Raw genomic sequence first — 15,402 nt, forward strand, 5'->3', positions numbered from 1 at the left:
GGGGCATCGGGGACAGACCCGGGGGAGAACGCCCCCTACTGAGCCCCCACCGGGCAGCACCGCACCCCTAGCGCCAGTCTGGGGCATCGGGGTCAGCGCTGACGCAGAGGAGAGCACCCCCTGTTGAGGGGAAATGGGATGCAGCACTGCTCCCAGCAGTAGCCGAGTGTCTGTAGATCTCGGAGCTACCCTGACGCTGCTTAGCTGGTGGGGTGCCAACGTTACACCCCTAGCGTGGGGAGGGGAGAAGGAGCCAGGACGGGGCGGGAACCAGGAATGGCCGATGTCCAGGGGCCGGATGCTGAAGCTCAAAGCACAGCCCCTCGGGCCAGGAATGTCAGAGCGCTTGGGACAAGAACGGCCCATCCGGTCCCTTGAGCAGCAGGCGAAGCAGCCCCCAGAGCCAGCCCCACGGTGCCCATTCGGGTCCCAGCCCCAACCCCGCACTCGGGGTCCCTCTCCTGGCCCACAAGCAGGACTGGGGTTGCTAGGCCTGGACGGGTGTCACTGAGGGGTGTGGGAGGCTCACCCCCTTTGTAAGGGAAGTCAGGGCCCCACAGCAGCACCTGAGCCAGCCACGGTCCCTGAACCCCACCCCTGGGGGAAGGCTCCCCGGGAGCGGCGGGGCAGGGAAAGGGCTGCGCGGGGGCACGGCCGCAGGCAGGCACCCACCGGAAGAAGAGCACAGAGCCGCCGCCAGCCGCCACAGTGTTGATGTCCAGCTGGGGGGCCTGGATGCGGATCCCGGCCGTGGTCGCCTCGAAGACGTGCTCGTACTCGCCGGCGTAGCGGCTGACGTCCGTCGAGGTGCCTGCGGGGGTCACAGCTCAGCCGCTTGCCCCAGGCCCCAGACAGGGCCTGGCTCAGAGCTAGCTCCATCCCCAGGGCCTGCAGCCTGCCCGGGGCAGGGCAACATCCCAGCTTCCCCGGCTCCCTCCCAGCACCGGGCCTCGCCTGCCCTAGGGGAGCCCATCTGGGGGAGCCAGGGTCCCCTGCCGCGTGCAAAGGAGCTCAGACCCTCCCCACCCCAGTCACAGGGAGAGACCCCCCTGCAGGCAGCACCCACCTCCCATGTCAAAGCCGATCACAGGCTGCCCGTCCTCCTGGCTGTAGGTGGTGATCGCGTAGCCCACAACGCCGCCGGCGGGGCCAGACAGAATGGCCCGGGAGCCACTGAACTGCCCCATGGGGGTCAGGCCCCCGTCGGAGCGCATGAAGAGCACCTGGGTGTCCTGCAGGGGGAGCCAGAGAGAGCAGGTGAGCCTGGAGCCAGGTGGGACGAGGGGATGGGGCCGTGCATGGACCGAGGGCAGGAGGCAGGAACCAGGGTCCCCAGCTGGGTGACAGGCAGTACCAGGGTGGGCTCACAAGGCCAGCAGAACCGGGACGGGCCCTGGGACAGAGGCTGGAGCCAGGTGAGGGGCTCTGGGATGTGCCCCAGGCAGGGAGAGGGGCCTGACACGGACCAGGCGCAGAAGAGGGGAGCAGATGAGTCCGTGTGGAGGAGCCGGGAGTGGCCATGTGGGGAGGCGAGAAGAGCCACATCTGCCTGGGTCGGTGGGGCAACCCCAGGGGGCTGTTCAGGGCAATGCCCGCCCAGCCGCTGGGGCAGTCAGGGCATGGCAGGCCCCTGGAGGCGATGTGCTGCCACGCTCACCTGGAGCTGCTGGCTGAAGCTGGTGCGGAAGCCATCGAGGTAGCGGCGGATGCAGGGGGTCAGGTAGGCGTCAGCGCAGGCGGTGTACCCGCGCGGCACCACCCGCACCATGGGCATCACCGAGGAGGACAGAGACACGTGCTGGAAGCCCAGTTCCCAGGCCAGCGCCCCCACCTGCTGCTCATGGGCTGGCCAGCTGCCAGGGAGAGAGAGCGGAGTCAGCGGCGCCCATTTCCCCAGAGCAGGGCACCCCCGCCCCAAGCCAGACGGGAGAGCTCCCTGGCCCCCGGGGGCAGGGCCATGCTAGCAGCTGAGCAGGGGCGCTGGTGGGGCACTGAGCTGGGGGGTGGCACAAGGCTGACCTGTTCCCCAGGCACATGCCCAGCTCAGCTTTGGCTTTGGAGGTGCAGGCTCCAGCCCCGACTGGCTCCGAGCACCGCGAGTGGGGTGGGGACCAGCGCCAACTCGGCTGAGCCCAGCACTCATCTCACCCCTGCCCGCGTCTGCCCCGTGCCCTTGGGGATGCCCCTCACGCCCCCACCCCCAGCACGTCACCGCACACCTGCTCCACTCGGGGCCATGTAGGCAACAGGGGCCCACGCGGGACTCACGCGTAGGAGTGCAGGAGCACCACTGCCAGGCTCCGGATCCCCCGCGCCAGCAGCCGCTGCAGGTCTCTCCGCAGCACGGCCAGGTCCACGGGGCGCTGCACCACCAGCAAATCCCCCGTCACGCCTGGGAAGAGGACAGAGCCACGGTAGAGGGGCCCGCACATGCAAACCGCAGCCCCAATCCCCCCCTGGAGGCCATGGGGCAGAGGGACAGAGAGCAGGGCAATGTGGGGAGGGGAATGGCTGAGGGCGGGCGGGGAGAAGGGAGGGGTAATTGGGGCATTGGAGAGACACCAAAGGCACAGGGGCTGAACCCCCTCCATGGCACTGCCCTGGGTATGCACCGGGGGGGGGGGGGGGCAGTGCAGCCGGCCCTGACTGCCCCCTGCCTCTGCTACTCTCCGCCCGGCTCCAAACACCAACCTGAGAGTGCCTGGCCAGGGTCAGCCCCGGGGAACTGGCAGCCGGCGCGGTGCAGGATCAACCGCTCGTCCACCTCGACCACCTCCTCATACAGCACCTCGGGCACTGCCACCGCCTGGGGAACCGACAGAGAGGGGCCCGGTCACTGCCAGGCTGGGGGGCTGGAGTGTGGAGACCAGCCCCAGGTCAGGGCCAGTCGCGCGCCCTGCCTGGTCTGGGGCAGAACCAGGGATTGGCTCTCGTCCCACCACGCTGGGGGGCAGGGGGCTCATTCTCCCCCTCCTTGCTGCAGTTCACTCCATCGCTCTGGTCTCCTGCTGCCACCCCCACCCTCCAAGCGCTTTCCTCGGGGACGGAAGGGAGTGTGCATTGGGGTCCCCACTCCCGGTGTGAGGCTGCTGCCTGTGCTGCCCCGCCACGTCCTGCCACACCCCACTGACCCAGGTCTCTCTCCGCTGCTCCAGCTCCCCACAACTCCCGCCCCTGGTGAGGGGCTGAGTCCCAGGCCCTGCTCCCGCCAGGACCCTCTGACTCAGCCCGGCCCCCTGGCGTGGGAGGCCCCAGTTCAGCCTCAGTAGCTTCATTTCCTCCCCCTTCCAGATGGTCCTGGAGGCAACTCCCCGGCTCCGGCTCTGGCTCCGGCTCCTTGCTGCACTCAGTCAGGGCCCCACCAGGACCAGCTGCTCAGGGCTCCAATCTCTCCCTCCCAGCACAGCGTCCCAGCGTTTAACCCCTCTCGCCCCAGAGAGGCTAAGGGTACGTCTACACAGCAAACTGCGGCACCGGCTCAGGCATGGACCCACACTACGGAGCTAACAATAGCAGTGCAGACGTTCCCGCTCGGGCTGGAGCCAGGCCCTGAGACCCGGCGGGGGGGGGTCTCGGATCCTAGCCTTCAGCCCAAGGCCAAACATCTACACTGCTATTGTGTGGAGCCCGGGGCCCTGAGTCAGCCGACCCGCTGTGTGTACATACCCGAAGGGACGCCCCGGTCCGGTAGGGAGTCGGTGGCTCAGTCCAGTCCCACCAGACCCTTCCATCTAGAACAGGCCCCGGAGCCGACAGCCAGCGCACGACCCCCCCCCCCCCCTCCCCGGGCGCTCGGTGACCGAGCCGCCTGGACTGGGGCTCTCTGGAGTCACCCCTGTGGTGCGTGGTCATTTCCCCCAGCCAGATGCCTCCAGGCAGCCGCCCATCAGCACCCGCCACAGACACTTGGAGGGCTCCCCAGGCTCGATCTGTAGTAGCACAGAGATCAAAGGGTTTTGTGAAGAGGCAGCTCCTTCCCCTGGGTTGGTGGGGGCGGGGTGGGGGGTCGCTGCAGGAGAAACCCAGGGGATTAAAACAACAAGGAGTCCGGTGGCACCTTAAAGACTAACAGATTTATTTGGGCATAAGATTTCGTGGGTAAAAAACCTCACTTCTTTGTTGTTTTTGTGGATACAGACTGTGACGAAGTGGGACTGTTCTTAATGTTTTCTCTGAATACTGTGTGGGTGCCTCAGATTCCCCTATGCATTTCTTAAGTATCTAGGTGGTGGGATAAGGGTGTGCGATTGTTGCAGAGCCCTAGAGGGCAGGGGTGTGCAGGTGTCTGCACAGAGAATGGCTGACACCCTGTCTCCTGGCAACTGATGGCCTGGGCCCGCCCCCTGCAAAGGTGCCAACTGAAGGTTTTGGAGAACAAAGAGATCAGGTGACCTCCTGGCCCTGGAAAGAGACAAAGGGAGAGGAGGGGCTGGAGAGTTTCAGTTTGGGGCTGGCTGGGAAAATGGAGGGGAGGCCAGACAGACCTCCTGGCCTCCCCTGGCCCCCCAAGATGGACCTGACTGAGGGGGTCCTGTTGTCTGTACCTGCAAGACCTGTCTTGGACTGTGTTCCTGTCATCTAAATAAACCTTCTGCTTTACTGGCTGGCTGAGAGTCATGGTGAATCGCAGGAAGCCGGGGGTGCAGGGCCTAGTCTCCCCCACACTCCATGACAACTGGTGGCAATAGTGGGATCTACTGCACCCCGTGGGTGGCGCTTCCTGCAGTAAGTGACTGGGGAGCAGTAAAACAAAGGGGGATTAACAAGGACCCTGCGTGCTGAAGGCTCAGAGAGGGGTGGTTTCAGGGGGCGGAGGAGCTACGCTTAACCCCTGGGAGTGTGTGACCAGCAAGAAGGACTGTTGCAGTAACGGGGTCCCCCTGGGGACTGCGGCGAGCAGTCTCAGGGGCAGAGGAGTCTGCGGCTTGACCCTGGGAGAGAGGTGGTGACCTGGAGAAGGGCTGGCACACTAGGGGTGTCACGGAGTAAGGGGGGACTCAGGGCCCTGCACCCCCGGCTTCCTGCGATTCACCATGACTCTCAGCCAGCCAGTAAAGCAGAAGGTTTATTTAGATGACGGGAATACAGTCCGAGACAGGTCTTGCAGGCACAGACAACAGGATACCCCTCAGTTAGGTCCATCTTGGGGTCCTCGGGCACCCCAGCCCCCTCCAGAGGTCAGAGCCCTCCCTGCCTCCAGCCACCTCACCAGCCAGCTTCCCCCGACTCTGCCTTCAGCGACCCCTCCCACAGCCTTTGTTCAGTTTCCCGGGCAAAGGTGTCACCTCGCCCCAGCCCCCTCCTGGGTTCTCAGGTTACAGGCTCAGGTATTTCCCTTCAGTCATTCTCCCATCCCCCAATGCAGACCATCCCAGCCACACTCCCCTGTCAGCACTCACAGACCACAGTAAGAACAGTCCCAGTTCGTCACAAGGGGTTCTTCCTGGAAACCGTGGGGAGCTGAGAGCACACAGGCCTGTGAGTCCACAACTTGGGAACAGTGAAGTGATGGCCTATCACCATCTCCTTAAGAAGGACACTGTAATCCTGTGCAAAAAGAGAGGGTTACGCATTGGGAAGTTCACCAAGGCCCAGTTAATCGTGCAGCTGGAGGATGAGGACCGCTCTAAGGAGCAGATTCCTGACCCAGACGGGGCTACAAGACAATCTGGGAGCAGCTGGAGCAGTAGCCAGTCCTCCCCAAGAGTCTGGTCCCCAACCGGACAGGGGTCTTCACGATCGGGTTCCCCATCAGGGGATTGGACACAGATGGGACTGGAGCTGAGTCCGAGAGAGCAAGAGGACCGTGAGAGACAGCGAGAGCCCGAGGAAAAGCTGCAGGAGAAGCAGCAGCAGCATGGACTGGCGATGGTGGAGCGGAGAGGCATAGGGGGCTTCCCAGGGGTGAGTGGGGATAGACCCCGGGCTGCCAGTTCTGCAGGGAATCTCGACACTAAATTGCTGCCCCTGGTTAAGGAGGGCGGGATGTAGATGCCCACCACAAGGCCTTCGAGCAGGCGGGTGATTTGAACCAGGGGGACCCTGCGGAAAAGCCCCAGTATCTAGCTCCCTTGCTGAGTCCCAAGGCCATAGACGCTGTCAGCCAGATGGGTGGGGTGGTGGACAGGCTTCCACTGCTGGCCCCGGCCTATATGTCGGCGTGGAGTCTCCTGGGCTCAGGCCCCTCGGACCCCCAGTGGGAGCGGAAGGTGGTGGTCAGTGGGGAGACATGCCTGGGGTGGCGAGACCCTTGGACAGAGAGAACTGTTGTCGGGCCCCGGGTGGTGCAGCCTCAGATGCTATGGGGCTGTGTGACCTGGGTGAAGGTCCCCGGGATGAAGGCCCTCGCCTTGCCTATGGCCCAGATCCCTGTGGAGACCCAGGAGGGGTCGGGCTGGCTGGTCGTTGGGGCTCTCCAGGATATCGGCTGCGAGGTCCTGTTGGGGGGTGACTGTGTCTCTTTGGGACAGGATCCAGGCCCTGCCCCTGTAATGGCCGAGGATTTGAATTTGAATCCAGGGAACCAATTGGCTAAGATGGAAATGGTCAGTGAAAATGCAAATGACCTGGCTGGCAGGAGCGAGGGGCTGCTGGGCTCAGGATACCTGCCTACCTGTAACCAGACCCCTGGGGCTGAGTGGGACAGAGAGATGCTCCCCACCCCCCTGCACACCGGAGAGAGGGCTCACGCTGGCTCTGATGCTGTGACCAGAGCAGAGAGCTCGCTGCCTGCCCCCACTGGGACAACAAGGACAGTGCTGGGCACGGTGGGAGCTGAGACCCCAGCTGAGTGGGGAGACACACAGGCAGGGCAGGTCGGCTGCCAACCAGGCTTGCCTGGTCCAGACGTGCTGCTGGGAAGTGATCCCACGGCAGGGAGGGAGCTACCAGGGACAGGGCTCAGAGGGGCTGTGACCCCAAGCCCAGCCAGCGAGAGGGAATAGGTCCCACTCCCTCCCCCAGCAGCTGAATTCCAGACCGAGCTGCAGAAGGAGCCCTCCTTGGAGAAGCTGAGGGAACTTGCTGGCCACAGCGCTGCAAACCCCCTTGGGGAAGGCTGCAGGGACAGAGTCCGGTGGGAGAAGGGATTCCTGTACCAGGAATGGGCTCCCCAAGGGGAAGTAGAACTGTGGGAAATCGGGAGGCAGCTGGTGGTGCCCCAGGAATCCACAGGGTTCTTCCCTTTCGAGCTGCTGTATGGGAGGAAAGTGAGGGGACCCCTAGACCTGGAAAGGGAGGATTGGGAAGAGAAGGGGGAAGACCCCCTGTCACGGAGTGTGGGGGGACACAAGGCCCTGCACCCCCGGCTTCCTGCGATTCACCACGACTCTCAGCCAGCCAGTAAAGCAGCAGGTTTATTTAGACGACAGGAACACGGTCCAAGACAGGTCTTGCAGGTACAGACAACAGGACCCCCTTAGTTTGGTCCATCTAGGGGTCCCAGGGACCCCACAGCCCCCTTTGGGGGGTCAGAGCCCCGTCCGGGCTCCCCTCCATTTCACCAGCCAGCTCCAAAACTCTAACTCCCTCCAGCCTCTCACTCAGCCTCTCCCCGGCTCCTCCCCCCACCTTTGTCCAGTTTCCGGGGCAGAGGTGTCACCTGGCTCCAACCCCCTTCCTGGGTTCTCATGTTACTGCTCAGGTCTCCTCCCTCAAGGCCAGTCTCCCATCCCCCAATTCAGACCGTCCCAGCCAAACTCCCCTGCAACCTTCCCCGGCCAACACTCCCCACTCAGCATTCAAAGACCACATTAAGAACAGTCCCAGTCTGTCACACCCCCTGGTGGATCTCTCCCCTGAGATGGGAGCCAATCCTCCCATCAGGTGTTCCCCGTTCAGAGTCACTGGGAAAACAGCCCAGGACCTGGAGAGAGAGGTCAAGGACATGCTGGCTTTAGAGGTGATCCGGCCATTCAACAATCCATGGGCCTCACCTGTGGGGCTGGTCCCCAAGGAAGACGGATCGATCTGATTCTGTGTGGACTATTGGAAGCTTAAAGCCATCACCGTGTCCGATGCCTACCCCATGCCTAGGCCTGGGGAGATTCTAGACAAGCTGGGAGGGGCTCAGTATCTCTCTACTATGGATCTCACCAAGGGCGACTGGCAGGTGCCTTTGGACCCAGATGCCAGGTTGAAATCTGCCTTCACCACCCCTTTGGGGCTCTTTGAGTTCCTGGTCCTGCCTTTCGACCTCAAGGGGGCATCAGCCACCTCCCAGCGCCAGGTGGATCGGCTACTGGTGGGGATGGCAGAGGCGTCGTACCTGGGCCACAAGGTGGGGAGCGGCTGCCCAAGCCCGGAGCCGGCCAAGGTGGAGATGATCAGAGATTGGCCCGTTCCTCAGACCAAGAACCAGGTCCAGGCCTTTACCGGGATGGCGGGGTGCTACCGGGGGTTTGTACCCCACTTGAGCTCCCTAGCTGCCCCCATCCCTGAGCTATGTGAGAGGGGTAAGCCAGATGAGGTGGTCTGGACCGAGCAGGGCCAGAGGGCTCTCTGTGCGCTGAAGGAGACTCTAATCCAGGGCCCAGTAAATCTGGTAAACCCAGGCTTTGCCAAGCCTTTTGCAGTGTTCACCAACGCCTCAGACGCAGGGCTGGGCACGGTGCTGATGCAAGCCGATGCTGAGGGGGGGAGACACCCCATCGGGTACCTGAGCAAAAAGCTGCAGCTGTATCTATTTGGGCGGCACTTTACTGTGTATACTGACCACTCTCCTCTGACGTGGCTGCATGAAATGAAAGGGGCTGATGCCGAACTGCTGGTGACAGAGACACCTGTTCAGAGGGTGGCCAAGGTCAAGATGGGGACTCTTAACCCAGAGAGCCCAAATCACAGCCCTCCAGACCAGAACGCGGGGAGAAGACCCGTTCTCAGTTTGAACCCCAGGGGTATTGGGGTAGCAAAAGGGCACGGGCCGCATAAACCTTCCCACATGCAGCCTGCAAGCGCCATCAAGCACACTCAACCCCAGGGAGGGCGTGAAACTGGAAGGGCCTGGTGTAACTCCCACCAAGGAATGGGAGAGATGCTGGGGCATCCATGGGAACGTTGGTGGGTTCTAACTTCCCCAGGTCACTGGCTAAAGTGACCTCACTCAGTTCGGTCTCCAAGGGGGGAGAGATGTGACGAAGTGGGACTGTTCTTAATGTTTTCTCTGAATACTGTGTGGGTGCCTCAGTTTCCCCTATGCATTTCTTAAGTATCTAGGTGGTGGGATAAGGGTTTACGATTGTTGCAGAGCCCTAGAGGGCAGGGGTGCGCAGGGGTGATGGGGGCTAATTTAGCTACAACAAGTCAAGAAAAAGATCTTGGAGTCATCGTGGATAGTTCTCTGAAGATGTCCGCGCAGTGTGCAGAGGCGGTCAAAAAGCAAACAGGATGTTAGGGATCATTAAAAAGGGGATAGAGAATAAGACGGAGAATATATTATTGCCCTTATATAAATCGATGGTACACCCACATCTCGAATATTGCGTACAGCTGTGGTCTCCTCATCTCAAAAAAGATATACTGGCACTAGAAAAGGTTCAGAAAAGGGCAACTAAAATGATTAGGGGTTTGGAACGGGTCCCATATGAGGAGAGATTAAAGAGGCTAGGACTCTTCAGCTTGGAAAAGAGGAGACTAAGGGGGGATATGATAAAGGTATATAAAATCATGAGTGATGTGGAGAAAGTGGATAAGGAAAAGTTATTTACTTATTCCCATAATACAAGAACTAGGGGTCATCAAATGAAATTAATAGGCAGCAGGTTTAAAACAAATAAAAGGAAGTTCTTCTTCACGCAGCGCACAGTCAACTTGTGGAACTCCTTGCCTGAGGAGGTTGTGAAGGCTAGGACTATAACAGCGTTTAAAAGAGAACTGGATAAATTCATGGTGATTAAGTCCATTAATGGCTATTAGCCAGGATGGGTAAGGAATGGTGTCCCTAGCCTCTGTTTGTCAGAGGATGGAGATGGATGGCAGGAGAGAGATCACTTGATCATTGCCTGTTGGTCCACTCCCTCTGGGGCACCTGGCATTGGCCACTGTCGGTAGACAGGATACTGGGCTAGATGGACCTTTGGTCTGACCCGGTATGGCCGTTCTTATGTTCTTATGTATGTTCTTAACTGACAGCCTGGGCCCCTCCCCTGCAAAGGTGCCAACTGAAGGTGTTGGAGAACAAAGAGATCAGGTGGCGTCCTGGCCCAGGAAAGAGACAAAGGCGAGAGGAGGGGCTGGAGAATTTCAGTTTGGAGCTGGCTGGGAAAATGGAGGGGAGGCACATAGAAAAACATAAACTGTTGAGCAATAGTCAACATGGTTTCTGTAAAGGGAAATCGTGTCTTACTAATCTATTAGAATTCTTTGAAGGGGTCAACAAACATGTGGACAAGGGGGATCCAGTGGACATAGTGTACTTAGATTTCCAGAAAGCCTTTGACAAGGTCCCTCACCAAAGGCTCTTACGTAAATTAAGCTGCCATGGGATAAAAGGGAAGGTCCTTTCATGGATTGAGAACTGGTTAAAAGACAGGGAACAAAGGGTAGGAATTAATGGTAAATTCTCAGAATGGAGAGGGGTAACTAGTGGTGTTCCCCAAGGGTCAGTTCTCGGACCGATCCTATTCAACTTATTCATAAATGATCTGGAGAAAGGGGTAAACAGTGAGGTGGCAAAGTTTGCAGATGATACTAAACTGCTAAAGATAGTTAAGTCCAAAGCAGACTGTGAAGAACTTCAAAAAGATCTCACAAAACTAAGTGATTGGGCAACAAAATGGCAAATGAAATTTAATGTGGATAAATGTAAAGTAATGCACATTGGAAAAAATAACCCCAACTATACATACAATATGATGGGGGCTAATTTAGCTACAACAAGTCAGGAAAAAGATCTTGGAGTCATCGTGGATAGTTCTCTGAAAATGTCCACGCAGTGTGCAGAGGCGGTCAAAAAAGCAAACAGGATGTTAGGGATCATTAAAAAGGGGATAGAGAATAAGACGGAGAATATATTATTGCCCTTATATAAATTGATGGTATGCCCTCATCTCGAATACTGCGTACAGATGTGGTCTCCTCATCTCAAAAAAGATATACTGGCACTAGAAAAGGTTCAGAAAAGGGCAACTAAAATGATTAAGGGTTTGGAACGGGTCCCATATGAGGAGAGATTAAAGAGGCTAGGACTCTTCAGCTTGAAAAGAGGAGACTAAGGGGGGATATGATAGAGGTATATAAAATCATGAGTGATGTGGAGAAAGTAGATAAGGAAAAGTTATTTACTTATTCCCATAATACAAGAACTAGGGGTCATCAAATGAAATTAATAGGCAGCAGGTTTAAAACAAATAAAAGGAAGTTCTTCTTCACGCAGCGCACAGTCAACTTGTGGAACTCCTTGCCTGAGGAGGTTATGAAGGCTAGGACTATAACAGCGTTTAAAAGAGAACTGGATAAATTCATGGAGGTTAAGTCCATTAATGGCTATTAGCCAGGATGGGTAAGGAATGGTGTCCCTAGCCTCTGTCTGTCAGAGGGTGGAGATGGATGGCAGGAGAGAGATCACTTGATCATTGCCTGTTAGGTTCACTCCCTCTGGGGCACCTGGCACTGGCCACTGTCGGTAGACAGATACTGGGCTAGATGGACCTTTGGTCTGACCCGGTACGGCCTTTCTTATGTTCTTATGTTCTTATGAGGCCAGACAGACCTCCTGGCCTCCCCTGGCCCCCCAAGATGGACCTGACTGAGGGGGTCCTGTGGTCTGTACCTGCAAGACCTGTCTTGGACTGTGTTCCTGTTGTCTAAATAAACCTTCTGCTTTACTGGCTGGCTGAGAGTCATGGTGAATCGCAGGAAGCCGGGGGTGCAGGGCCTTGTGTCCCCCCACACTCCGTGACACTCAGAGATCAAAGGGTTTTGTGGAGAGGCAGCTCCTTGCCCTGGGGCGGCGGGGAGGGGAGGGTGCTGGATTAAAGGCTCAACCCAGGCCATGTACAAGCAGCAGGGGCAGGGAGCCTCAGGGGCTGACAGGAAGAGTTGGGAGGATCTGTGGGTAGGGATGGAGCAGCTGCAGCTGCCACGTGCCCCACAGCCAACCCAGTGCAGATAAAGGGAGGCGGGTGCTGCAACCAGAGATTAGCTGCGGAATCCAGCCCCGGCTCCTTCCAAACAATAGGCCCCTTGCACTGGGTTCCCAAGGACATTGTGTGTGGGTCAGTGGACAGGGCCCTCCCAAAGGGCGACTCCCCCAGGGCCTCACGTGCTGGATTCACGAGTGCCCCGCCGGCTGGAAGAACAACACAGAGTGCACTCCGCCTGCGCCAGCCAATCGCCAGGTGCAGCGCACACCCCGCCCTGCCCAGCTGCCCCTGGCATGTGGGAAAGGGGCCCTGGGGTCAGTGGGGGGCTGGTTTACTCAGAGACAGAGCGGGCCGGAGAATCCTGCCCAGATTCCAGATGCTCCTGGACCCAGAAGCTCCTTGCCCTGGCCACACTTGGCACCCAAGGCCATAGGTCAGCAGTAGAAGCCTGGCCCGGGAGAGGCACACAGACAAAGAGGCAGGGCTGGGGACTCACCAGGTCAAAGATTCTGGGCCGGGCCTGGTTGCCGATGTGCAGGAGATCCCGGAAGCCCTTGGTGATCAGCAGGGCGATCCGCTCCCCCTTGCGCTCCAGCAGGGCGTTGGTGGCCACCGTGGTCCCCATGCGAATCCACTCTATCCGCGATACGTCCAGAGGGTGGTCGGGGGGAAAGAGAGTGCCACATTCCTGGGGGAAGCTCCTGTCACTGCAGGGCAGTCTCCTCCCACAGCCAGTAACACCCTCCATGGAGCTCAGATCATCTCATGCCCATGAGCCCAGGAGAGGAGAGTGCTGATAGGGAAACTGAGGCGCAGAGGGGCAGAAACTGGTCCAAGGCGATCCAGCAAGCCAGTGGAAGAGCTAGAAACACCCCTGGAGCCTGGCTTCCCAGCCCAGGGCTCTAACCTGCGGGGCCCTTCACGAGCCATGACCCGGCAGGACCAAGGTCTCCCCCTTCTCCCTCAGGCAGACCCAGGTCAGGCAGCACTCCCTTGGGCTGGGCCCTCACCGTGACAGATCTGTCAGGAGAGTGCCCCCCTCAGGCTGTCACACACCGCGCCTCCTTCCTGCACCAAACCCAGCTGGGCCAGGGAGACACGGCCACCAGATGGGCCAGGGTCACGCTGATACCTGCCGAGGCCGCTGGCAGCAGGGCCAGAGCCACAGGCAGGATGCGGCTACCTGGATGCTGCTGCGATCCTGGCAGCGGGACGTGCAAGAGACAGACGGGGCGAGAGGCTGCCCGGTCTGCTCTGGGCTATTGGGGCCAATTTGGCTGCAGCTGGGGCAGGCTGCTGGGCAGACGGCGCCCGCTCCGATCTGCTGAGGTGCTCCGGGCTGACCTGGACCTCAGGGGGAAAGCGAGCCAAAGGGACTGTGGGATGCAGGGAGTGGGGACTGGGGTGCTCCAGCACAGCCCTTGGCGCCTGGGCCAGCGTACGCAGCTGCCAGCCAGGGGGTTGGGTGGGCACCTCGGCTCCAGCCACGGGCTTGCGCCGCTATCTCCGGGACCCTGGGGTCAGTGCCCGCTCCTGGCCAGGACCGACACGTCCTACCCCTGGCACTGCCAGCCTCCCCGTGCCCTGCCCCTCACCTCCTGCAGGATGCGGCGGATGCCCTCCGTGGGCGCATCGCGGTAGTTGGCCGGGTTCTCGGACAGCAGCTTCATCACCCGGACGCGCCCCCCGGGGCAGCGGGCGAAGATGTCGGTGAAGGTGCCGCCGCGGTCGATGGCGAACTGGAACTTGCCGGGGCTTGGCACGGCCATGGCTGGGGGGGCAGCAGGAGGGGAAGTGCCTGCGGAGCCCGGAGGGAGCAGGAGCCCTGGGGTGAGCGGTCTGGTCCTGCTCCCGGTCCCCGACTTAGCCCGGCCCAGCTCCGCGCCCCGCCCCGCCCCGCGCCGCGCCCGGCCCCGGAGAGCCGCTGCGCTGGGGCCCACGGGTGCGCTCCTGTGGGGCTGGGAGCCAGGAGGCGGGGCTGGAGGCTGGCCGGGGAGGAAGCAGCGGGAGCGGCTGCTCTGCGCCGCGCCCTCCGGCAGACCCGGGAGCGCACGGGGCTCCCGCTGGGGCTTGGATCGCTGCGGTTGCCGAGCCCTGCTGCAGGCTCCAGCCCACGCGAGCTTCTCCGCCCGGACTCGGGGACTCCCCACCCCTCGCCCCAGCGCTGCCCGCACGGGCTGGGCGAAGCTCCGCTGCGCGGCACAGAGCCCGCAGGGGACACGCCTGGCCCCGGGCCGGCCCCACCCCGGAGCGGGTTACCGGGAGCCAGGGCTGCTGCGGGAGCGGCCCGGCGGTGCAGTGCGCTGGAGGAGTCTCTCTGAGCCATGGGGCCGCGGTGATCCGGTGTTTGGGAGGGGGAATGGGGCGGGAGCAGAGGGGTTTGGAGGGACACTGAAGCAGTGGGTGGAAATGGAGCACTGGTGATTGGGGTGGGGGTGTATGGGGGGGTGATGAAGTGGGATTTTTTGATGATAATAATGTTGAGGCTTCTGTATGCCTCAGTTTCCCCTGCATGCTGCGTTGTTACCTGGGGGTGGGAAGGGCTGTTTGCTCTCCAGGCAGGCTGTGATGAAGTGGGGGATTTTCTTGTTTTTTCAATGGTTTGCATGCAGAGGGGGTAGGACTCAGTGCCCCTGGGTGTTACTGGTTTAAGGAGGTGAGGGGAGAGGGAGTACGTTGGGACACAGGACTGGAGAGGGAACTTGGGACCCCAGCTGATGGCCTGGAGGATGGATACCCCAGCGACTGGCGACCCGGAGACCCAGTTCAGGAGTCACAGCCGGTTCTGGCCAGTGGGAGGACAATGGGCTGCAGAGAGGGGATCCCGGTGACCTGACCAGCCGGTTCCAGCCAGAGGGGCCAGAGGACAGAAGAGGGGAGAGGAGGCCCAGGTGACCCTGTTTACCTGGAGAGAAGACAATGGACAGAGGGGGCTTGGGGCTGGGGAGCTCAGATGCCCAGCTGGGAAGCAGGGGGGCTCTGAGCTGGAGAGAGGGAGCAGACAGAGCCCACTGGGATGCAGAGAGACTGGGATGTGCTGGGCTGAGGGAGGCCAGGCCTGAGGCCGGAGAGTTTCCTGTGCTGTGTTCAACTCTCAATAAATCCTCCTGTTTTACGCTAGCTGAGAGTCACTCAGGTCTAGAGAACAGGGTCACATTATTCCCTTTAAAAAGAACAGGAGTACTTGCGGCACCTTAGAGACTAACAAATTTATTTGAGCATAAGCTTTCGTGGGCTACAGCCCACTTCTTCGGATGCATGCAGTGGAAAATACAGTAGGAAGATATATACACACAGAGAACATGAAACAATGGGTGTTACC

At 60.2% G+C, this 15,402-nt stretch overlaps 1 protein-coding gene across 1 annotated transcript in view; it reads right to left on the bottom strand.

The window, feature by feature from the left end:
- The window catches only part of OPLAH (5-oxoprolinase, ATP-hydrolysing), a 36,998-nt gene extending 23,149 nt beyond the window's left edge, over positions 1 to 13,849 (bottom strand). Inside the window, exons 1-7 of the mRNA XM_065399401.1 lie at positions 13,676 to 13,849; positions 12,577 to 12,768; positions 2,692 to 2,806; positions 2,269 to 2,392; positions 1,658 to 1,853; positions 1,067 to 1,232; positions 673 to 811 (exon numbers count right to left, since the gene is read on the bottom strand). Coding sequence (XP_065255473.1) covers positions 673 to 811; positions 1,067 to 1,232; positions 1,658 to 1,853; positions 2,269 to 2,392; positions 2,692 to 2,806; positions 12,577 to 12,768; positions 13,676 to 13,849 — 1,106 coding nt within the window. The remainder of the gene's footprint in view (positions 1 to 672; positions 812 to 1,066; positions 1,233 to 1,657; positions 1,854 to 2,268; positions 2,393 to 2,691; positions 2,807 to 12,576; positions 12,769 to 13,675) is intronic.
- Between the last annotated feature and the right edge of the window lie 1,553 nt (positions 13,850 to 15,402).

Source organism: Emys orbicularis, chromosome 2 (genome assembly GCF_028017835.1).
Source record: "Emys orbicularis isolate rEmyOrb1 chromosome 2, rEmyOrb1.hap1, whole genome shotgun sequence".
In the NCBI taxonomy this organism is placed as follows: domain Eukaryota; kingdom Metazoa; phylum Chordata; order Testudines; family Emydidae; genus Emys; species Emys orbicularis.